Source organism: Myiozetetes cayanensis, unplaced genomic scaffold (assembly GCF_022539395.1).
Source record: "Myiozetetes cayanensis isolate MyiCay16 unplaced genomic scaffold, myiCay2020 scf3, whole genome shotgun sequence".
Classification (NCBI taxonomy): domain Eukaryota; kingdom Metazoa; phylum Chordata; class Aves; order Passeriformes; family Tyrannidae; genus Myiozetetes; species Myiozetetes cayanensis.
This window is the reverse complement of record NW_026087521.1, coordinates 35,058,198-35,083,360: the sequence shown is the minus strand read 5'-3', so window position 1 is coordinate 35,083,360 and position 25,163 is coordinate 35,058,198. Positions and strand designations below refer to the sequence as shown.

Here is a 25,163-nt window from a genome sequence, read left to right as displayed (position 1 = left end):
TCCTCGTGTCTAAATGGTTTCTCCACAGGAAGTGTTGGAGAACATCCATGCAGTGCAGGCTCTGCCTGCTGCCAGTTGAGGGCTTACACCTGAGCATCACTGCAGGATTCCCTCTCTAGTACAAGTCTTACTGCTATAAAACGGAAACTTTATCCTTTTTTCACCCCATGTTCCCAAATGTGTATTTAGAACATTTTTTCTTGTACATTTAAAGTGTAAACAAGCACATTAGACACTGGTTGTTTCGCAGCTGAACTCAATGTTTCAAACCAAGTAAAACACTTTTGTGTTTGCTCCTAGGCTACTGTACCAGGATTTAAATCAATGCTGAAGACAGTGGAAATACCTGACAACACTGGTAACTTCAGTGCTTTAAAACAGGACTTCTCTTTCCCAGAGGTCTCTATCAGACCAAAAGTTGCTTCATGTCCCAAAATTCCCCTCTACCAAGAGCTTACAAGGGCTTCAGCTGCAGTAAAACCAACCCTACATGTCTTGGCTTTAATAACTGCTCTGTTTGTAATTTTTAAATAAAGTCAGGAATGAGATGTCATGGCCAGGCAAAATCCACCAGCACAAATGTGGCTTTGCAGACAAGGAATTGTATATGCAAAAGAATGTCTGTTTTTATAAACCAGATTCTCAGATTCACAATCATGTTCACTGTATTTTGTAAAATACTGGGTTGACAATCGAATGTTTTACTTTGACTATATTTTTAATTGTAATAGACTATCATATTTTTCTATGTATTTTACTCGGAAGAAATTTTGTACAGCCAATGGAGATAGCTGTAGAATTTCAATGTAGGAAGTACAAATACATTCTAAAGACTTTGCCTGAATTCAAAAAAAGTTGAGGATTGTACTGCAAATGTTTTATGCAAGCTCAGGTTCCTCTCTGAACCAACAGCTAAGGTGCCACACAACTGTAAGTGATCAGATCAATCCTATTTTCTCATAACAAAGTCGTTGCTATAAATGAGGAATGGCATTTAAAATATGCTTTTTCTTACTTGGACAGATGAGACTGCTTAGGGCTCAAATGAGGTAAAGAACAGTAACACAGGTTTTAAGACAAAAGGATGGAAATGAAGTATGTGCTGAAGTGCCACGCTCCTGGAAGCTGGATTATAATCTGCACCATCAGGGAGAAGGGAGGAATTTGTCTCTCTGAAAACAGTGTTCTACAGCAGAGCTGCTGAAAACAATGTGGGAACAGTCACTGACAGCTTTATACCTTGCCCATTTTTAACTGAATTTGGTGTGGAACAGAACCACAGACAATTCAGATTCCTTGAATAGCTTTAGCAATGGCTTTATATTGCTTCAGTAGCTACTGCACTGTTGGGACTGTCTAACACACATGCCAGGAGCTGGCAGGCACACTTAGAAAGGCAGAAACCAGTTCCTGTTACAGAGGCTGGTTTCAGCACTCCCCTGGCTGGGCTAGGCTGTATTGTAGCCGGATTAGCAGATTTCTTTTGCCTGGCCAGTTGCAAATCATTGTCAGGGCCCTTTGAAGCTGTCCAATAAACACAAAATTTATCAAGAAAAGCCAGTTAGTACCATCTCCTGTGTTTATTTTAAAACGTTATCTGCCAGTAATTTTCTTACGCAATTTTAAAAGTAAACCAGAAGAGATTATCTTTGGAAACATCAATCTTTTCCTGTATACAGTAAATAAAAAATGCAGGAATGCAGTTAATCCCTTAATGCCTTTTCAAATCTTTCCTGAGGCACTGCTCTGTCACACCAGGCCCCACCAGCTGGGCTGTGGAGCTTGGGCATCAGCCACTTACCTGTCTGCCAGCCAGCTGCATTCAGTGTGTGAATGCACTTCAGAACATGAAAACAGTATTGCTGATTGAGAATGAGGGCTGCATGCGCAAGGTACTGTTTTTTTAATGTATTCATCATATACATTTGAATTTTCTATCTTTTCTCACCCTCTGATCTGCTGTGGCTTGTTTACCGGTCAGAGAAGTAATTAATTATCCACGAAGTCCCACCACTGATAGTTGGTTCTGGTCTGTCACTTATAGCAGAAAGAACTAGAGATGCTTTGAGTGTAAAATCCCCAAAATGCAAGAAATCTGAGAGAAGTCAGCAGTTCAGCAGGTGAGTGAGGGCAGAAAGAGTGTGCATGCTGCTTAGAGGAACAAGAATCTGTATGAAAACCAAGTACCAGAACTTGTAACAATCAAGTCATTAACATTAACATTAAAAAGAAAGAGCACCAAAGAGTATATAAAGAAATCTTTATTTAAAGCTTTTAAATGGAACACAGTACTCAGTTTCCCTAGAAAAAGAACAACTGAAAACCAAAAGATAAATGCAACATGCATGAAAGTTCTCATAAAGGGATCTATGCACTGTGCAAGTGGAGTGGATACTTGTATTTCAGTGGTTACTGATTGTGATTGTACTGGGTAGCCAGAAGGTACACATCATTACAAGCTCTTGAAAGCATCTTCATCTAGGAATAGTGGCAATATTGCATAGTTATTTCAATTCACTATGAACTACTCTGTTTAACAGTAATTCCAGCTATGTGTAGTCAGACAACAAAGATTTTGATTTTAGAAAAGCTATTGGTATTTTAGGTGTTAAGTAATCATCATGTAGATAGCCAATAATTTGGCTCACAACCAAGAAGTGTCCTTTAAAATCAGGCTGTTAAGCTAAAGCAATATTTACTCAAAAGGTGAGACAACACCTTTTAAGTATGACCAATTTTACATGTAGAATATAGATACAGATACACTAGAGAGGCATTCACTTGAAGCTTTCAGTGCACCTGTGCTAAAAATAATATAAAAAAAAAAAGGGACACACTATAGTTAAAAGCAACAAGTTTTCACATTCACTAAGTGCAATTTTAACATTGCTAAAAGACACCTTAAGCCTAGGTTTTGTTTTGCTTGTGCAACCTTTAAACAACAACTCAAGATAAACCTTTAACTCAGGTATGGAGTGCCAGAAAAGCCCCCTTAGCCGGGCAGGTAATCCCCCAGAAGAGGCAGACCCTGCCAGCCAGAGGGCTGATACTCCAGCAAAGCAGTCCCTGTGTGAGGTGGCGCAGGGTGTGCAGGAGAGCACAAGTGTAACTACACTACGGAATGGGCTTCAGCAAGTACAGAAGTGACCCTGCAGCCCCTCCACGCTGCACCCACTTGCTGGCCCTGAGAACGGCCATGAGAGCAGCTGACAGAGCTCAGCACAGGGATGAGCTCTGCCTGTCCACGAGTCCATGCACATGTCCAATGCTCCATCACACAGGGAAACACCTCAACAGCAAATGCCCCTTTTCAGGCCAAGTGTTGCACAACAAAGCACTGTAGGGTAAGGGATAACTGCTGCCCCACGATATGTGTGGCAAGTTAACATTCTCGATAAATTACCTGCTTTAAAATTATAAACTCTAAAGTTACACCTTAACACAAGAGCAGCTGTACATTAAGATGGCAAAGAAAAGGTCTTCATCGCTGTATTCATCCTAATTATTGATTTGTTTTATTCAGTTTCATCATGCTTCTAATAATTTTCTAATCTCTCTTTTATAAGACAATTTTCTGAAACAATTATCCTTGACGCTTTCTGTAAGAACGAGGAATTATCTTCCCCTCAACTTAGTCAATAAAGGGAAAAAGTCTGCCTGAAATCTTGCATGTGGCTTCATACCCACACAGACAGTACGGAGACAGCGACATTGGAACAAATTTACAGCAAACAGAACTCAGTGATAAAAATCGTACCACACTTTCAGAACAGATGTAACGCTTTTCACCAATTAACATTTTGAAACGCTTTTACCCTTTCGGAATCAACCTGCTGATGGGCGCAGTGCAGCACAGCACTCGTGGCACACATTTCTGCCCACGTGCTCCTTAGGAACACAGACACAACTCAAGGGGTGCTGCTCAGTAAAAAGCATCACCTTGCAGTGTGAATGTTCAATACAACCACCCACCCAGCTACTTCGGTTTCAGCCTCAAGTACCTCACTTTGCACTTCACTTCCTTGGGTCAAGAGTTGAATTTCAATACTAACAAATAGGTACATAGTTAAAGAGCTGTATTTAAACAATAAGTAGGTTTATCATACTTTATAAAAAAGAAAAAATGAGAGTTCTCGCACCATTTATATATTACTATTGTCTATCTGATGGGTAAGAAGGAAGAGACTAAGACAATTACTGAAAATTACTGAAAACAAACTCCATCAAAATATTCTCACTGTGCTCATGTTGCACCAGCTCCATCTCTAATAAATGTTCGAGTGCAACACAGAAGTTGTTTTAAGGGAAGAAAAAAAAGAAAGCAAAGCCATAAATCTTTCTGTGGCCTTCTTAATCTAAATAAAATCCGAATATTTCTCTGTATTTTAATGCTACATTTCTTAAATATTTTTCTTGAGATTTACTTAAGTAAGCATATTTATATGACTACGCATATACCAGTAGACTAATTCAATAAATTAAAACTCAAAACATTAACTGTGAGCACAAGAATATTTACAAATGGCAATAAATTAAAGATTAAAACGTGTGCGATATTAAATAAGGATCTCAAACATCAAAGTAACAACAACTGTCAACTTTTGTACCAAAATTTTACTGACTTCTGTGCCTCTGCCCAAGGCCAGCAATGTGCTTACAGGCCAGAATGAACAGGGTGGTCACAGCTCATGCCCTCTGGAGGCAGAGCCAAGGGCTCCAGCGTGGGGTCAGGGCCACAGCACTGGGGTCTGTGTGTCACCTACACACCCCTGGGCCCCAGGCACGCGCTTGGCTGCCGTGTCCCCAACAGGAACCAGAACGGACACCAATACTCATCACTCCCCGATTCCTAAGGCATGCACCCAAACCAAGCAAACTCTAGTTGTACTAGAGCCCATTAGGCATAATATTAAGCCAGAAAATCTGACTCGAGGCAAAAAGATTTGACAGAGTGATTTGCGGATGCAGAAACCAAAAATCCCCATTTCCTCACCATTGTGTGGATTGGAGGGTATTTCCTGGGCTATTCTCCACAACAAGATACATGAGGAAAGTAAAATTTTAAAGCATAAAAGAAATTATGCTGTATGCTCTCAGACTATCTTTTGCCAAAACAGTGTTACAGGCAAATTGCTTCTGAAGAATAAACCTAAAGGTGAGCAACTGTGAACAGCAAAAATCACCACTCTGGCCATACATGCCTTTCTGAGAGATGAATTATTTTTTTTTTTTTTTTAAAGTATGGAGATCATTAAAGGGGATTGACTGGAACAGAATAACAAGAGTGGGATGGTACAATTTGCCCCAGTAGGAACTGGGTAAGGGCAGCTGCTCCCCCTGCATGGCAGTTACACAGCCATGGTAGTGACTGCAGAGAAGGGATCATGCTGAAAAACCAAAGACATGGGAGACAGTGTAATGGACAAAGGTTTTTACAGATTAAGCTTTTTAAGTACAGTCCCCATGTTACTGATGTTTATTTTTATAGCGTGCATTGCAAAAGACATACAATACCCTTCTCTTTTTCCAAAGCCTTAAATTATTTTCTATCACATTTTTCTCTACTTCCTGTTAAGATCTCCCCCATAATTTGGCTACTTGGAGGAATTTAAGACAAAACTATTTATTTTATTGACTTATTCAGCGTGGTCTGATTGAGCCTGGTGTCTTCACTAGGCAACAAATACTGCAACCTGAAGAATCTTCTACCTTCTCAAGATGAGGAACTTGCATGAGTGACTGCTTCGACATGTGTCTCCTCTCACAGTCACTGAACTGGGATTTTTTAATGTGTGTATTTAATCCAGTAAAAGAAATGTCACTAACTTGCATGGAACATTAAACACTTGGAGAGGCAGGTGATTTACAGGACTTGGTTATTTCTACAGACAAGGATTCAAAATCTCCAAGTTGATTTATGACTATTGTGCGAACCTCTGAACAACTCCAGTGCATTTATGCCAACAATTATTTTTCATACCGAACGTAAAGAGATCCAAAATACTACTTTTCCAATAAGCATACAAAAATAGTTTCTCTCGCAGCTTTCCAGTCAACATCCAACTAACTAAAATAAGTTAGTACAATCATTTGTATGGGCTGCCTGCACACCGGGCAGGGTTTGTTCCTCTTCTTAAGCTTTTTTGCACACGTAAAACATGACATGAGGTGTCCCGTCTTGCCGTGTACTATGCAGCCATTTTTAGGTCTGCTCTGACATATGACACAGGGCTCTATGCTGGTAACAGGCAGACTGGATTCCATGCTTTCCTCTTTGTCTTGCATTTCTCTCTTCTCAGGTTCCTTATAGTCCTCCTGACTGCTACAAAACATGCTGCTTGATGTTGACGGCTGGGAATAATCTTCACTTTCCTGGGACTCGGAAATTTGTACTGCTTTCTCCTCATTCTCATTCAGAGTTGGTTCTTTATCTTCAGTCATTTTTGTTTTCTTGCAGTCAGGAACATCAAAACCTTCTTCAGACTCTGCAGGGAAGGGACCTTCTGATTTGCTCTTTTCCAATTTCTCACTCTTTTCATCTGGAAGCCAATCCTCACGTAGGGCCCAGCATCTGTGGCAATGTCGTGGAAGCGGAGGATTCATTTCGCTACATTCAGGACACTTCCAGTAATCCTTTAATGAATTAAAGGTTGGAACAGCTTAAGCTACTTGGAACACTTTCAATTGAAGTATTCAGAGATTGTAAACAATTTACTACTGTCAAAATAATAATTATGTTGAGTTACCGACTTGCTTATAATTTTAAAACGCCATTCAGTGTTTGGCCCCATTTTACAGTTCTAGATTACGATAGTTCTTATTTTAAAACAACTCTGATTTCCTTTCTTTTTGCAGTAGGTTTTTGACTAGAACAATAATGATTTACTATTTCTTAAGCAAAACTGCAGAAGCCAGACCACAAAAGTCTTCAATGAACCTCACGAAAAACTTCTAATAAAATGGTCACCATTCCCCTTCTTTCTGAGAACGGACTTGTGAAATGGGAGCTACTTGAGACTGAAGGGACCTTTCACCCGTCGGATGCTGAGCTGTTGGTGTGCAAAATGGCCAGGTGAGGGCACTCTGACACAGCGGTACAAGAGAACACATCGGCCAATAAGAAACCAGAAGTGAAAAAGAGGGTGGGGGGAAGTCTTGCAACACCATCTCAGCAGCTACTCTATTGACTACACTGAAAATAAGCCACTACATCTTGTTAAAAATACGTTTAATTTTTAAGGAGAAAGACCCTTCTTAGAAATAATGCAAGCCTAGGGGAAATCAAAACAAAAAAAACACCCAAAACTTATTTAGACAAGTCCTGAATAACATCAGTAACATCAAAAGCTTAAAAGACCAATTCTAAATCCTAAAAATAATGTACAGGCCTCTTTTACCACACATAAGCACTGTTATGTTTTCAGAAGGTGGCCAGACCTGTCTTTCACAAACTAAGAATAAAGTCCCTCAGTCCTACAGACCATCAGGGGACTGGAACATTTCACACAGTTCTAGAAAAGAACTTTATTTAAGGTTTAACTGTGAAAAGCAAATATAAATGAGATACCCCACATTTTAATTCCAGTGTGTGCTTCAAGACCCTAAGTTTCTTCCCACACTTCAAAAATAGTCTCAAAGAATACAGAAAAAGCCTCTCTTAATTTTATATTACTTTTCAGAAAAAAGGTTTGCCTTCACATCTGTATGTTAAGAGATACCCTCATTCAGGATGGACAATAAAACTAGGTATTCTGATTTACAGGAAGAGTTTTTAAATGTACGTGACTAAGATTTTTTCATTTTGTGTAGAAAGTCAGATTTAGGCTTCAAATAATCTCCTTTGGAAATTATATCCTTAGGAAGCTTACTAGTTATAAAAATATCAAGGTTAATAATCACATGTTCAATAATTAAAATATTAATTAGAACCTTCAAGCATAGAAGAAAAAATCAATTTGATTCTTAAAAAAAAATAAAAAAATCACTGGTAGCAATAGAATTCATCTATACTTCTTGATCTATTCTGTCAGTTCACCCAATTTATGACACTTTACTTGACAAGTTTTTACTCACAGCTACAGAAATCTCTGGATCTTCATCAAATGAATCGCCATCACTATCTTCATCCTGGTAAATAGTAAGCTGATAAACCTGGTTAAATGGAAAAAAAAATATGTAACTCTTTTCTGGCACAGTTAAAAACCCCAAATATTTTTAACCTTACAGATTTTCAGATAGGGAGCAACTGAAGAGTCTCCAGTGATGTGCCACTAAGATTATTAAACAGATTAGAGGAGCTCCAGAGGAGCCCGGAGAAGACTCAGGGCAAGTGGTGTCTTATCAATGTGTATAAATACCTGCAAGGAGGGTATAAAGAAGAGGGAGACAGGCTCTTTTCAGTGGTGGCCAATGACAGGAACAGAGGCAACTGGCACAAATTAAAACACAGGAGGTTTCCTCTGAATGTCAGCAGACACTTTTTACTTGTGGGTGACCGAGCACTGGCACAGTTGCCTTGAGCATCTATGAAAGACTCCATCCTTGGAGATATTCAAAAGACATCTGGACACGGACCTGGGCAATCAGCTCTGCCTGAGCCAGGGCTGATGGATAAGATGACCTTCAGAGGCCCCTTCCGACCTCAGTCATTCTGCAATTCTCAAAACTACTGCTGGGAGCAGGGGCACACCCCAATCCTTTCCTTCTCCAAATTAGTGTCTTATCTCAGGGTGCAGCTCTGCAGCACTACAGTACAAGTCAATGTACATCAGTGCAGTCAGTCCCATTTAGCCTCTCAGGTACCATAATCATGTATGTGAATTCTGCCTCTGCTACTTACCAATCTTGAGCTGATTAACCCCTCTAAAGTAATAGAAAACTAACCCAGAAAAAAAACCAAAACACATACATTCTCATCTCATTCCTGACATCCCATACATCTAGATCTCTTGAAAATTATGGTAATCACAATTTTACTGACTTCTGGCCTACTAATGAGTATTTCTAAAACTGGGGCTCAGCATCAATATGAAACATTTGTATTCATAGGGGCAAATGACTTGGAAGTATCCCTTTGCAAAGAGTTACTAGTAAGTTTTCATTCAATATCAAGTAATGTTAAAGCTCAACTCTTACTTTTATAACTAAAAATACATAAATAGTCAAGTAAAGTATGCATGCTGCCTTTGACTCCAACAGCTGGTGAGTGAAGTTAAACACACAAACTTTCCTACACAGCCTCTTTCAGAGTCTGCAGAAAGCCTCAGCAACATCTCAGTTACTTCCTGCTGGGTATATAACGGTGACCCAACTGCACTGACATGTAGTTTGATTTAATGAACAAGTGGGTGCAAATTGTGACAGCACATGCAGAGTTCTTGTTGGAATATCAACATGAAGTATTCCTGTAACTTTCCTTTTCCCTTTCACCAACCCCCAAGGTCAAAAAAAAAACCCAAGTAAAATAAATACGTACCTCATCATCTTCATCTGTGAGCTCCTGCCCTTCTTCATTATGGCTGTAATCTTCTGAATAAATAGACTCAACTTCAAACTCTACACTGAACTGGTCTGAAACAGAACTGTGGTCAAACCAATCAGAATTTTCGCTTAATGAACTAGCGTCAAGATCCTGAAAGAAAAGAGAAAGTACACATTCAACCTCACTAGTCCACATACATAACTATTACTATTAAAACAGTTAAGATAAAACTGTGCTACTCAGTTTAATTAGCTATGGAAGAAATAAGACCAGCAGCTGTTAGACAGTACATCTTCTATGAGATCAAGAAATTATAGGTAGGTAAAAATAAAGCTAGATCTGAAAGCCTTTTGTTGGCTCTGTAATAAGAGGTTGCAGTCAGCCTATAGCCAGCTTGCAGACTGTAGTTACTATTTCACATAGGCTCTCCTAAAAAGTGAAAGAACAGATACAAGACGATGCTGTCTTTTGGTTGCATGTCATTAAATTCTCTATTCTCATCAACTCTGTTAATCTTTAATTTGAGACTGTGGTTGAACAACTATAAAATAGGAAGACTGAAGATACGGTATTAGTTCTGTCAATTCAGGATACAGTATGTGACCGGGAATACTGTTGGTTTAGCTCTTCACGACTTAATGTCACCACAGGTAACTTGCCTTGGTGTTTGTTGAAAACAACACGAAACAGTAGAGGCTTGAAAAATGAATACGATGTATCATCGGCACACATACTACTGAGTACAGTTACCCAGGCTGTACCAGAACTACCAGCTAATTCTGAATTATGGAACGTCTATGACTGCTTTTCTTCTCTTAGCACTGCGTTCTAAGAAACACTTTAAAACACAAAATATATCTGACAGCTTTTTCAACACTGTGCCAAGCAGTAAGGATCTTGGTTTTAAAGAATATTCAAAGTTAATATTTTAAAAAACTTCCCTTCATCTTTGTCACCAGACCTATGAAAAACCCCACCCACCAACTATCTTTTCTTTCATCCTCTTTTCCTTCCTCACACAACACTGAAGGCACTTCCGCTTTTAATTAAGATCATGATGTTTTCAGATGCATATTTGCACTTGTGGCATCTGCAGAATTTGTACCACAAAGATATTTTATATTTATATTTTGACTTACGGGAATGGAAAGAGAATCTGTTGAATCACTGCTATTGCTTCTTTCCCGGCACAGACCACTGACTACACACCATGAGAGACTTTCATCAAACGTCAACGAAATGCTGTCTGACTTGTGTCGCTTTCTTCTGTCACTATGCAGATCATCCGAAGAATTTTCTTCTGGGCATATTCAAGAATTTTTATTACTCCAAAAACATTCATGCAATGTGTAGTTTTGAATATTCTTAACAGAAGTTTAAAATATAATTTACTTATAAAGAAATCTAATAAAATAATTCAGTATTATTTTTTGAGGAAAAAAGTAAAGGCACCAAAATTTATTCAAAAAGACACAATAGCACTGATAAACATTCCTGAAGCCAGTATTTCAGGGGCTGGCTTTCCCCACTTGTCCCATCAGTACAGCTTGTGAATAGCAGTATCCACATGCAGGCAATAAAATGATCGCAGATTTGGAAGAATTTTTACTCCACACATGACACATTATACCCCTCCTAATTTTAAGAAACAGATCTCAATTGTCCTTGCTCCCTCTACAGTCAGTAGACAGAAAAGCACTTTCAGAGAGTTTCTGTGTCCATCCCAGAATTTGTAGGGAGACAGAGCAACTAGCTCCCAGGTCACATGCATACAGAATTCCTCATGCTAAGCAAGGTAAGTTCAGGTTCAAGTTTCAGACACCTGAACAAATTTCATGAATAGTTCCACTATATGTAATTGTATTTACTCAACAAGATTTTTGCAACAACTGTTATAACTTTCAGCTCACACTAGCAAATAAATCTTCAAGACACACTATATAAAAATTGAACTCTGAGAGCATTGCTGTGCCTATTGAGTATGCTTGGTTTGAAGGCAAAAAGACAATGCTTCTTAAATACATCACATTTTGAAACAATCACCAGAAGCAGCATAAGGAGTAGGGGTGAAGCATTTTAGGGATAGGTAAGTCAAAATTCAGCTCCACTGACTTTTAGAGTGTTTGGTAAGAAACAATTTTATTAAAAAAGGTGTTGTAAAGTCAGTATATAAGTGCAGTGGAGTGAAACCCCCACAAGATGCCTGAAAACTTGGTTTAACAGACCTCAGTATGAGCCCGCTGCCCCGCCACAGGTGCCTTTTGCACCCTCCCTCTATTGCCCAGCCTCTCCTCCCTTGCCTTGCAAAAACACACTGTGACAATCCACGAGTCTTCAAGTCTTGAATCTTTCATCATAAAAGAAAAGAGAACAAAACACTTGTACATACTTTGAGACTTCTCTTACTTTCCCTTGGTGCTTCTTGGCTCAGCCCCTCTCTTTTCTTTTTTCCGCCCTGAGAGCCCCACCAAATTTGGAGCCCCCAGGCCCAAGGGTTGCTCCTGTCCATCGTTGTCCTCATTTAGTTGTCATGGCTCCATGCCGTACTGATACTGTATCACCACAAGGTTTCTATACACTATAAAAGGGGCTCCAAAGGAGCCACTACTATCCCAATTTAACAAGAACAGTGGTAAAAAGGAAGATTTCCTATAAATTAGAAAAAAAGTGTATATAAAAACACTATATTAAAAGAAGTTTTAAAGTTGTAACAAACTAATAAAGGGATGCAAAGACAACAGTTAATAACCAAACCTACAATAAGTAAGCACAACACAGCACCTCATGTGCTCTGGGTCATGCCTAAATATTACAGGTTGTGCTCTTTAACCAAGACTTTCCATCCTTTTACTAGTTTTAGTTACAACATTAAAACGTTCTTTTAATTTAGTGCAAACCGCTCAGCAACGCAGCACAGTTTTTGGACTGACTGACATAACAGTGGCCTCCAAGGAACACAAAAAACATTACTCAAAAGTTGAGGAACTGAAAAATGTTCCTGAGTAACTGAAACTGTTCTATGCAGCGACAGAAGGTTATCACTGCCCAGATAATTACAACCACCAAGTCATGAGGTAAGACAAGTGATGGAACAAACTAATGTAAGAAATTCCACAGAATAGTATTTAAGTAGAACTGTAGAGAACACTTCCACTGAGAAACTTATTCAGGTTTATGCTGACCAGCTTGTTAGTGCTAATTATAAAAAGAAACACTTCATATTTTGCAAATGTATTTGCCAGTGATTATTGAATAACCACAAAAAGGACGCAAATATGATGTGTAAGTCATCAGATGTTTTAATAAGTGCTTAATGAACAATCAGGTTCATCACCTAAACATATCCAAAATCACTGTAACATGACACTGGAGCAATGCAAGGAATCGTGCTTTTCTTTTCAGGCTGAACATTTTGTTTCAGATAAGCAGAGAACTTTTACCCCTAAGTGGACATGCTACTGAAAGCTCTGCATCATAAATCTGCACATACCAGATTCACTGTGTGTCCTCCTCCTAGAAGATGTAGTTGGTCGAGAAGTCACGTTTGATGAAGTCTGCTTCTCTTCTAACTCTTGCATAGACTCCTGATTAACAGAAATACTGAGTAAGCCTGAGCATGAATGTGAAGTAAAAGGTTAAAATCAACTAATTACATCTAAATCATTGACACTATCATGCAAAACCAAACAGAATTTACAACTCAGAACATTTATTAAAATAAAATGAAAGTATCACCTTAAGAACATTTTCTTCTTCGAGCTGAGATCTGGCATCATCCTCAGGTGTGCCACCAAGTGTAGAGTCTGAAACCAAACCAAGCCAAAACCCATAATACAACATAGCAGAAAACTTTAATTTCAGGCTCAAAAAGTAAATCCTAAATAGAACTTAAAATCCAGACATTTTGGAACAACTGAAAAAACCACATTGCTCCTTTGCTTTTCAGGTGTGTGCAGTACCTTCCCTGTAACGTTACTGAAGTGGGAACGTGAGGAGAAGAAGGAGAAATGTCAACCACAAAGCAGCTCAGAATTTTATTATAAATGGTTTCAAATGAAGGCTGTGCAGGAGCTGTGATTCTGCAGATATGAAAGAATACAGGCAGGAAGTGCAATACACTTCTTCCTCTACAAAGTGCTTTCTTCTAGTTGTCATTTAATGGGAACACTGAATTAAGAAGACAATTAATAGAAGAAAAAATAGCTGTTTTTGATGGTATATTCTTACTATCAGACAGACCCTGAATTAATAAAGACTCTTTAAAAAAAAATTGAGAGATAAATTTTAGTTTGCAAGCATAACAATAGGGAAAATAAAGAGAGCATGTTTCCCATGTTCAGCAGCTGAACTTGCCTTTAGGAAGAACCAGAAACAAAGCGTGTCTTAATACAGATTTAGAAGCTAATTTACAAAATGGCTTCCATTGTTTAACTTCTGGTTCACATCCTGTATGAGGCAAAAATTACAGCTATATTGAGCATTTTTATACTGCAGGACAGAGGACTGTATATAACAATTCTCCATTCAAGGAGTGGCTATGCACAGTTACCACAAAGCTACTCTTTTAAAGGATGCAGACCTTTGAAAACAAGACTCAGCATAGCTGAGGATGACCAGTTCTAAATACATTCCATGCTCAGTTTTGAAAATTAAAACACAACTTCAACAGAAAAGAAAATGTACAGCATTTGCCCTGACTTTATTGCTGACACAAGTTCAAGAAGTTGGTTTTTCATATTAAAACTTTATGTTGTTGAGGGCTTTAGCTGTAACAAATACAAGCCAACGACCAAGTTTTTAATTTAGTACTCTTTTTGTTCAGGTCTGATTGTGTTTGTTCTGGTTCTAGTCAACAAAATTACCCAAATGCTGCTCAGAATCTTTTTTCTCCTCCAGAAGAAACAGTGTTTGCTTTGATTCACTATTTATGACTGCTGTGGACAGCAGTGGGTAAAGCCGAATAGCTAATAATGGAGAGATCGCTGTTATCTGATAAATACCTGCAAGATGCATTATATAAGTTATATTTTCCCTACTGCTGTTTCTCAAAACCAAACGGCCTCCTAAAGTAGCTTACCTTGTTGATTGATTGCTATCAGATTTCTGGAAATCATCGAATATAGTCTCCTTAAATGGGAATAAAATAAAAATCATTGCAAGTTAGCTACATGGAATCATAGAAGAGAGCTTACCATCTTAAAGATGCAAAGAGTTTAAAAAGGTCATACGCATTGTGTTCTTCATTATTTTCCAACCAGACTCTCAGAAAAGAATCCCATTACCTGTGTTCTTTTACTGAAAAGCTTGTTACTCCAAATAAATCCCCCAGGAGATCATTTGCACAGTGTACAATATGCTGCTGTTTTTCATCATATAATTGTTTAGACATAATATATTGTCCAAGATAGAATATTACCTGTAAAGTAAATGAAATACACAGACATTAAATACCCAGTTTGTTGTTTCAAGATTAAGAGAGCAAGCACATTAAATACACTGAAATTTGCTCTTCAAATTTTGAATGCCTAGGATTCCCTTTGAGCTGACAGATTTTCATCTATCATTCCCCAAGAATGCTGCTATTCTAATCACAAGAAATTTTTGTTCACATTTTTGAGAAACTAGCTAAATAATTAGTACAGCAGAATAAACACAAAGTCTTGTCTCAATAATTTCTTCAATAATTTCTAGGTAAGTTATGAACTATACTGCCCCCCATTCACCCAGAACAAAACAATATATCTGTACTCACTGTAGTCTACCTTTAGTGATTAAAAGTTCTCACCTCCTTCATAGTAAAAGTGTCCTTTTCTGCACCAGCTAACTTTAACAACTTCAACAATAGTGGCTTTGGTTTAACCTGTGTGGGGAAGCATAAAAACAGTCTGCACCAATTATTCACCAAAAAACCATAACTTATACAGGTAACGTTCCTCCTTCTGTATTAATTTGATATGCAAACACACAACTATATTAAAACAAATCCACATTCACATTTTTTCACTTTGCAAAGTTAAAACTTAAAAGCAAGTAACGTGAACAAAATCATACTAAACTTTTCACGCACCTTAGCTCAAACATACATCCTAGCTCAAAGTTGTCTTTGGTTATCTCCTAGTTTCAGCTGGGGTAGTTAATTTTCCTCCTAGTAGCTGGTACAGTGCTATGTTTTTTGATTTAGGAGAATAGTGTTGACTACACACTGATGTTTCTGTTGTTGCTAAGTAACTACATTAAACCAGGGATTTTTCAGTGTCCAGTGCTCTACCAGTGAGAAGGTGCACAAGAAACTGTGTGGGAGGAGCATGGCCAGGAGAGCTGACCTGAACCGGCCAAAGGGATATCCCATACCACAGAATGTCATGGGGGGAGTTGGCCAGGGGAGACCGACTGATGCATCAGTCCATGCGACCGGCTGGGCTTCAGTCAGCAGGTGATGAGCAATTGTACTGTGCTTCACTTGATTTTCTTGGATTTTATTACTCTCCCTTTTCTTTATTTATATACTTTATTTCACTTATTAGACTGTTCGTATCTCAACCCACAGGCTTTACCTTTTGTTCTGATTCTTTCCCCCATCCCACCGCAGGGTGGTGGGGTGGGGAGCAAGCAGCTCTCTGCTACTCAGTTCCTGGCTGCGGTTAAACCTCAACATGTTGGTTAAGTAGAGATTCCTTAATTTGAGCTACCGGATTTGTTTATTAGTTCCAAGTACAGGGTTGCGATCTGGGGAATTCAGCTTCACTTCTTTAACCACTTCAATGACTCCCAAAGGGGAGAGAGGAAAGCAAAGCACCTTCATGACTGTCAGGTCCAGAGCGCAAGTCATAAAGCAAAACACTAGTCCAGCTCTGTCTCTTTCTGTGACAGTTTCTGGGGCTTTGGTTTACATTTGCAAATTGGGCTGCTTTACCTTGGAAGACTTTTCTTAGCTGGGACAAGCACAACCCGTCCTTCCCATCATACCTGACTCACTCCTACCTCTGCAATGGCCTCCCACCCACCCACCGTGCCAGCAGTTTTATCTGCAGCCAGGCTGCAACAATTTCTGAGGTAGAGGACGGAAAAGTTAAACAACAAAAAAATCACTTCCCCATACATACAACTTTTTTTTTTTTTTTCTTTTGGCCAGAGCAGTGTCCTGATCCCGCTCACTGCACTGTTCCACACAGCTGTGCCAGCCCAGTTGCAGCAGATGAGAACCAGCTGCAGGGGCTGCCATAACTTCAAAGTGCCTGTGGAGCCACTGATGGTTCCCAGTGCAGTATATGGCAGGGTCGCCTCTTTAACAACGGCATAACTGTTCTAGGAACAGGCTAATATTTAGCTATCTTGATATAGTCCACAAAATAAAATATACAAAAATAAATATTGAATGTAAAAAAAAAAAAATACAGGGAAGTGTGAACAAAATATCACAAGACAAGGAATAAATGCTTAAGGGACGGGTGGGGGAAGGGAACTTCCCTGCATTTCATTTTAAAGATCTGCTAAAGCCAACGTTAAGTGTTAGTGCGTTAACAAGACATTAGATGCAAGAATTACACATAATAAGAACAATAACCAAGCTTATGGACAACATTAGATGTCTATTCACCTCTTCCTAAGGGCTGAATTATTTAGAACATGCAGAACATATTACGGTTTCGTAAAGGAAGCAAACAATAAGTTATTAAAGCACTACTGACAGCTAAGCATAGGAAGACAGTTTCAGATCTCCGAATCCACAATCAAGCCCGCTTTTACTCCCCAGCCCTCTTCCTGACTCCTCCAAGTATAAATTCTTTGGCCTCCCAGACCTGACAGCGGACAGTACCATCACAGTATGATGACTTAAAAAAAAAAAACAAACAAAAAAAGTCAAGAGTTTTTGGCTGTTCTGCTATTTCACTTTTTTGAAGTTCTACTCTAAGTCTACCCTTTAAAGCTTTACCCTTCTACATACAGTAGCCCCGTCCAAACATCATTGCACATGTGCTGTTTTTAACTTGTCTTTCAGGTATAACAGGCTTCCATTGTCAGGAAAGCTTATGCACAAACCAGGGCAGCAGAACTGCCACTGTACCATGGAAACCCTGCATATGCAAAGCCTTAAAAACAAACGAAGACTCTTCTTACCACTTGCTTATGAATAGAGGAGAAAGCAGAAAACCTTAAGATTATTTCACAAACAGTACGGTTTGCACAACGGAGATCTTCCATAACTCTTCAGTTATGACTACTAACAATTCCCACCATGAAATACTAACCACGATCAAATCGGATAAGATCCTTTTTATTAAAAGAAAGCAAAAACCATCGCAGATCTCTAGTAAATGGAGTCTAGACCTAAACCATCACCCTCAACTCTCAACCATGAATAACATTTGCTTCACAATTACAGGATCAAAGAGACATCACCTTCACCGGATTTCCTGGTTTTTCTACAACCATCGCTCGCTGCAAAAAAATGTGGTCTTTCTAAATTAGCTGCTAAAACTCTGCAAAAAGTATGAAAAAAACTCGCGCTTCCAACAGAGCTACTGACCAGCGCCTCTTGCTCCGAGCCGGTGACAGGGGAGGCATCCGTAAGGGAGGACATCTTGGTATTGCACATTTGCCTGCAATTGAAGGGAGAACCAGCTCAGAACGTGGCACGCAGCGACACAGCCCGGGCTGGCGGCAGCCGCCACGCCGGCGGGGCCCACTCACCTCGGTGTCCCGTACAGCCCACGCGCCGGGCTCCAGCGGCGCTGTCTGGGCCGAGTCGGGCTGGGCCGGGCCTTATATAGCGCTGCCAGCAGGAGGCAAGTCAGGGCTTAGCTCCCGCGCCGGCCCGGCCCGGCCCGACATGCCTGAGCATGACCCGGAGCGCCGCCGCCGAGTCACCGCGGGGGGCGAACGGGCGGGACGGGCCCGGCGCTGACTCACCGCGGCCTCCGAGCGCGGCGGGGGCCAGCGAGGCGGAGGGACGGCGGCGCGGGAGAACAGCGCCGGCCCCGGCCCGCCCGCCCGCCCGCCCGGCACGGCGCCCCCGCCGCAGCCCCTCCCCAGCAACGAGGCCGCACGGGCGACAAGCGAGAGCCCCCTGCCCCCACCCCGGCCCCCGAGCGAGCCGCGATCGGTCCCCACGCACCGCCAACCGCGCCCGCTCCGCAGCCCGGCCCGCGGCGGGCGGAGCGCCGGCAGCCCGCGGGGCCCGGCCCGCAGCCTCTACCGCAGCCCCGCCGCGCCCTGCACGCCCCCAGCCGCCATGTTGGCCTCGCGGCCCGCGGGTGCCCCGGCGCCCCCTGCCGGGCGGTGCCGCGCGGAGCGGCAGCCGCGCTCGGGCCTGGCGGCGACTGCGCCGCGGGAACAGCGGGAACAGCGGGAACAGCGGGAACAGCGGGAACAGCGGGAACAGCGGGAACAGCGCGAACAGCGCGAACAGCGCGAACAGCGCGAACAGCGCGAACAGCGCGAACAGCGGGGCAGGCAGGGAGGCAGGGGGGCCCGCGAACGCCCCTCACGAATTCAGGGACACGGCAGCGCAAGTGTTGGTTGCCTGGCTGATAGGGAACCACGCCTCTGGATACTGTTATGATTTGCAGTGGTCGTTTGTGCCTTCTTCTAAGTTGTTTTGTCACTGATACTTAAGAGATGGAATGAGGAGAAAACTTTTACATCCAAAGAGAATTGGATGCTGTTGTCTTATATTCGTGTCACCTCTCATTCTGTAATTTTCTGTATCTTTTCAATGTAGGGTATTTGGAAGTATTTCACTTTCATAGGGACTTAGTAGTTGCTACACAGAACTAGTTAGTTTTTAGTCTGACTGCCTTTTCTAATTCTCAGGTTTTTTTCTTTGCCCATGGTGAAATTTTGAAGCTATTTTTGAAGAGTGAAAAGATTTGTTAGAGAACGTAAGAGCTGTAGACAGGGTTTAAAGATACACTAGAGCAGAGGGAGCGTAATGCTAATTTTCCATGACAACTAACTTGTCCAAACAAGCAGTGGATAACTGCCTGGACTTGTCTGCTGGCCAAATACAGATTCTCAGCAACACGGCACCTTGTAAAAATTCCAGCAACGGTTTAAATCTAGGTATTTGTGTGATGATGGATTTTCAAGATGACTTTGTTACCCCTCTAGAGCATAAAGCTCAAGGTCTAGCGAGGGACGTCTGAGGAGCTGCCAGAACTTTGCAAAGCATGCTCACCTCCTGTTAGTACGGGGATTTCAAGGCAAACAGAAATCTATTTCAAGTGGAATGTCCTTCATCGGGCAAAGTCAGATACCTTCTCCTTTCCACCCAGCACCCCAATTTCTGAGATCCTTAGCTAGCTAACTTCATCAGTAGGAGAAAATTCTGCCGACACAAAAATACAAGAGGATGGAATCAAAGGGCTACATTCAGTTGATGTAATACTGAACAGCTGAATTACCAATGCTCAATCTTGTCCTCATGTGGCATGAGAACTATTTAATTCCTATGCAAAATGCATTTTACTGAACTGAAACAAAACAAATCCAGAGTGTTTACATAGCTATCACATTATTGTTACTTGTCTTCAGCACAGTGCAATTTTGCTAAGGCTGTGTGGAAAATTAAGGTGCTTTTTAAAATTAGGAATAAACTTTCTACAGTCCAAGATTTAACAAACTGAAATCTGACTTTCTTTTTCCACTTCTCTACCAGTAGGCATCTTGTGACCAATGACTTTGGTCAGATTAAATTGGAATTATTTAAATAATAACTTCCCTTACTGATTCATTAACTGCTAAGGATAAGAAAATCCAACAGTTTCTGTCTAGAATTTTTATCAGTCTTCAAGGACAATATTCTCTCTTTTTTTCCAACAGACTAATCTCAAGTAAGGGGAGGCTGCAGGTAGGTAAAATATGATGTCTGTGCTTGCTTAGGAAGAGAGGGGCATATTTTCTGACATGCAGTGCTGCAACACTTCTGTTTGTCACTCATAAAGCATATGCGATGTTATCAACATGCATAATTATTTCTTGTGCTTGATAATTCAGGACAAGTATCATTAAAAAGGTTTTACTTGAAGGGTGAATAATAAGCTTGTATAGTTATGAGAGCTGACTTCCTCAATATTTCAAGTTGTAAAAAGAAAAGGATAAATCACTACAGCAAGACCACACCTGTGTATTTTACTTAAAATGCCACAGAAAATATCTGGAGCAGATGTAGCCCAGCTGTCTTAACTGGAGATACTCACTTTACATTGTGGTTAACTAATGTGACACCCTTTTTAATATAAATTCAGATTCTAACTGTAGACATGTTGCTGTTAAATGCTTGCAGCCAAATTACTTTTGGAGATGGATCTGTCTACCTATAGGGTCATATGCCAGAGGAAAGACAGGCCTCTGTGCTGCAGGGGTGCCCAACTCAAGCGAGTGGATGGACTGTTAAATATTCAATTTCAGATTTTTTTTCCTCACTGTAATTCTTCTTTTTTGCCCCCCCCCCAACATGTCCTACTTACCCTTTCCTGGCAGCTGTCTCTTAAGCATCCAGCACATACACAAAATGGTCCTTGCCAGATGCTGATCAGAGGCATACATGGCCAGGGTTTGTCAGGTCTCATCTCCAAGCAGTTTGCTGCTCCTTGGCTATCAGATAGGTTCATTTCACATGCTGCTCACACACACACACACACACAAATAAAATTAAAAAAAAAATTAAAGCAAGCCTCTGGAGCCTTACACTGTGTTGATACATCCTTTCTGAAGCCTTAGACACAACCTCTATTAGTATGACATAAAGCTGTGATCAGGCATGTGCTGCAGATTGTCAGGCACCTCAGCATGAAAGGACAGAGGAACAAGGATGCTGAAACGCAGCTGGGGCACGTGTGGCTTAATGGGACTTTCTGTCAGGCCTGCCTGCTGCAGCTGTGACCCCACATGCCACACAGTGAGGCAGTACAAATTCTGTACAAACACAGGAGAAAGAATTTTGTTGTTTGCTTTCTGCTTTGTTTTGTTGTTTTGCTTTGTAAGAAAAAGCCCATATTGATAAGAAAGCCTCAAAACAGTAATCACAAATTCGATGTGGGGAACTTATAAGCTAATACCTATCCCAATGGAGAGGTCTGTCAGTACCAGAAACTTCTTACTATAAATGCCACCCAAATTCTACTAAATGAAAAGGGAATGCAGCCTTCCTGTGGGCAAATTTGAAGAAAGAGTAATGACAGGCAAGAATCAAGAGTAGGGCTCTTGATTCTAAGTAGCAGTGGGAATGCAAAGACCATATGCGATGCTATTGCAGCTGTTTAACAGGGAACGTTAAGCTCTACTTTGCTGTTCAACTTGTGTTTTTCTCGTGTGCAGGAGCCGTGTATTTGAGCTGCCCAGCCCAGCGCTGTACTGCCCTTCTCAACAACCCCAAGCTTCTCTGCAGACTGGGTGGCACAGCAGGCGTTTTGCAGCTTTACGTGTGTGCATATCCTGGGCTCAACTACCTGCAGTATTTCATCACAGAATCAGAGAATATTCTGAGTTGGGAGGGACTCAAAAGGATCCTCAATTTCCAACTCCTGTCGCTGCACAGAACAGCCCCAAGAATCACACCATGTACGATGTGGGAGCTTTGGACGTGAGATCGGCAGTTTCCTACATTTCCTTACCTTCAGAGCAATTTTTATTTTGAAAAATGTAAAATTACTTCAGGTGGACTGGAAAAGAGGGTTTGAAACAAAATGTTTTTCTAGCAGCTGCTCATGAGCTCTTTCTTATCCCCCTCCCACAGGCACTCCCTTCAGGTGTGCGTACTCTTGAGCGTATTAATTACAGGTGCTTCAAAACCACCTGGAGCTGGAACAATCCCGCATCAGAAGACAGCAGCTCTTCTGCCTTTGTTTAGTTGCCTTCATCCATCTGGGAGACATTGGTAGCCTGCCTGCCCAAATCTGATTCCTATTTAGTAGCAGCTCAGTTAGCCACAAGCACAATTAAACAAAACCATAGCCTTCTGAAGGGAGGCCAACTAGCAAGAACATAAACCAATTACTTTGAACTTCTGCTCATTGTCTAAAACAGAATGAAAAGTTTGGGTGTTTTTTTCCCCCTCTACTTTTCTGTTTAGTCCTCACTTTTAAAGAAGCTTATGGAATGATTCTGAAGAACTGAAAGGGAAAAATCTCAGGAGAAGACTTTTAACTCTCAAACACTTTTGTTAGGCATATCACTGAATGAAGAAGTATGCTTTTCTTGTTAAGCAGGGAGGGGCGAAATATGTGATTAGATTGTGACCATTTCCTGCTTTACTAAACTGTAGCTGTGAAAATTAAATAATCCAGCGATACCTCCTTCCCTAGAAGTACTTGATTGCATGTAATTAGATCAGAAAAAGACTCAGTATAACCATGCTCATCTGCCTTATTTACTCAGACTAGGATGACGCCAGTTCAGTTTAGAATTGTTCTTTTAATCCAGTGCTCATCTGTCATACAAATGTGCTGTTCAGTCCAGCACAAAACACATTTCTGTTTAAGGGAGCGGCCCAGAAGGGTGTGTGTGGTGTGCACAGGCTAATAGGACTCATGTGAAAGACTGAGGTATCTTTCAGTCTGAAACTGAAATGTATTCAGGGACAGCCTAAATCTAGGAGAAGCTGAGAGCAAACATAGCATGCAATTCAAATCCAGTCTGTTTGGGGTGCCATGTATGGACAGAACTGCAGCTGATGATGAGGTCAGGCCTGAGGTACTATTCAAGTCAGGCTGCAGTCTGGGTTAGACCAAGGGAAGACAAAAAATTATTTTAACTGTCTGGCTGTTACTTGAACCGTTTGTTTCTAACAACGAAACCCAGAAAGGCATTTTATTGCACAAGCAGCTTCTTAGTTCAGTCCCATTCTATGTACCTGATCATGTATCTCCCAGAATTGTCCCAGTCTGGCTAGCCCATATTTGCCCACATCTCCCCCACATGCTTCCATAGTTGCTTTCTAGCTGCCTGTTATACAAGGAATAAGGAATATATGCCTTAGTTTGGATCACAAAGTCTCTACAACATTCTCCCTTGCAGACTTTCTTCTTGTCTGCTCCACAGTGTAATGTTTGGTTGATGCAGCCTTGGTGACAGGTGTATGATTTTACTTGACATAGAATGAACCATCCATTCCTGAGAAAAGCCTCAGCACTCTCCTTTTCCTAATACAATTGATTTTACTCATGAATTACAAAGTCACCTTTCTGCAGGCTCTCTCTATTTGAGAGCATAGTTTTGTCAGTAAAACTTTTAGCATACAACTGGCAGAACATGCAGTTAGACAACAATGCTAGTAGCTAGACAAATAGTTTGGAACATTAGAGGCATTACTAGTGTCTGGGGTAGCCTGGACTTGAAACCATCAAGAATTATTTGAGTAGTTTCCCTCCAAGAGTTCATTGCCATCACAAACAGGGCTAAGTTATCAAACTTAGGTGTATAGTCTGAAGCCCGCTTGGGAAGTGGGTTTGCTGAGAAGAGTTTCCTTGAGATTAAATCTCTCCCCAAATCAGATGTGGATCCATATATTTCCTGAAATAAACTCATATACCTTGCTAAGTCATCCTGCTAAAGACCCCCATTGTCTTTTCTTTTATCCATATACCCTCCCTCGATTCAGGTGGATCTTGATCAAATGTCTTAGCACCCAACAGTTGACATGCAACTACTTGTTGCCAAGCAAGAGAAGTTTTTTACAGTTGCCTGCCTGTGAATTAATGCTTGTTTAAACACAAACATGAAACGTCATGTAAGTAAGGAACACAATCGAGACACTAAAACAGAAACAGTTCTCTCTGTGGAGTGAGTGAATATTAACATTGGAACAACATACAGGAGGGATGTTGCTGTAGAACTGGGTATTCTTGGGAGGAGTTTTGTGACCCACAGAGATACAGCAATGCAGTTCTGCTGCAACAGAAATGATGGTTAATCTGCTTGTGCCAAGCTGGGTGCTAAGGCCCTGGAACATGACAGTCACAGAAACCAAGGGAAAATATCATGTTTTCCCTCTAAAGCAAGGAAAAAGCTCTCACACATGTTTTCCATTCTCACATCTGCAGTATGAAACACTGAAAGTGGAATTTTAGCATCCTGCAGTTCAGGTGCCAGAGACACTGGTTAGGATGACTGTCACTGCCTTGAGCTTCTTTTTTATATTCACCTCTGAATTTCTCCCCTTTGCCCCCTACAGTGTTTTTTTTCCCAGTACTTGCATATTCCTTGTTTCCTTCTCTCTTCCACATCATTTCCACTTTTCAGATTTTGTTAATATTTCCACAGTATATTTTTTATATATATATACACACACACTCTAGACATATAAAAAGTAGTTTCATACAAAGAGCCTGCAAATTATTCTGCAGATACTCTTATGTGTCCTGATTCTTGGTAATTACACATGAAAATGTTTGTAGAATTAGATCAATAAAGAAGCATATAGCAAGAGGATTTACTCCTTTTTTAAAGTGTTCTAATATTCATAAATTTCTCACTCTGCTTTTCTTTTTTAATTGTAGAGTTTTGGTTCTTCATAGTTTCCACCTAAAAGCAAGTTGTTAGTGGTCTCCAGTATGTGGCCTGAGGAGGATTCTGATGGAGACAGCTGAACTAGAGAGACTTGAACAAGTAACAGATAGTTCTTGTCCAAGTCCATGGCTTGGTTTTGTTACCAGAATAATTTTTTTTTTTTTTTTTTTTACTA

General features: G+C 40.7%; 2 protein-coding genes across 4 annotated transcripts in view; one reads left to right on the top strand and one right to left on the bottom strand.

Annotated features, from left to right (window-relative positions):
- CPM (carboxypeptidase M) overlaps window positions 1-4,545 on the top strand; it is a 36,407-nt gene extending 31,862 nt beyond the window's left edge. The window contains exon 9 of the mRNA XM_050324004.1: window positions 301-4,545. Within this exon, the coding sequence (XP_050179961.1) occupies window positions 301-534 (234 nt within the window). The 3' untranslated portion in view covers window positions 535-4,545. The remainder of the gene's footprint in view (window positions 1-300) is intronic.
- MDM2 (MDM2 proto-oncogene) lies at window positions 2,244-18,677 on the bottom strand. Of its 3 annotated transcripts, none has more exons than XM_050324001.1 (11): window positions 18,597-18,677; window positions 18,009-18,081; window positions 15,267-15,341; window positions 14,764-14,897; window positions 14,559-14,608; window positions 13,217-13,284; window positions 12,972-13,065; window positions 10,621-10,781; window positions 9,476-9,631; window positions 8,074-8,151; window positions 2,244-6,633 (listed from the first exon to the last, which is right to left on the bottom strand). In XM_050324001.1, exons 2-11 carry the CDS (start codon window positions 18,075-18,077, stop codon window positions 6,064-6,066), a joined length of 1,455 nt encoding a protein of 484 aa, XP_050179958.1. In that variant the 5' UTR covers window positions 18,078-18,081; window positions 18,597-18,677; the 3' UTR covers window positions 2,244-6,063. The 3 variants fall into 3 exon arrangements, with proteins under 3 accessions (XP_050179958.1, XP_050179957.1, XP_050179960.1); XM_050324000.1 differs by lacking the exon at window positions 18,597-18,677 and adding an exon at window positions 18,173-18,339; XM_050324003.1 differs by lacking the exon at window positions 18,597-18,677 and adding an exon at window positions 18,173-18,339 and having other exon boundaries at window positions 10,621-10,778.
- Window positions 18,678-25,163: the final 6,486 nt, after the last annotated feature.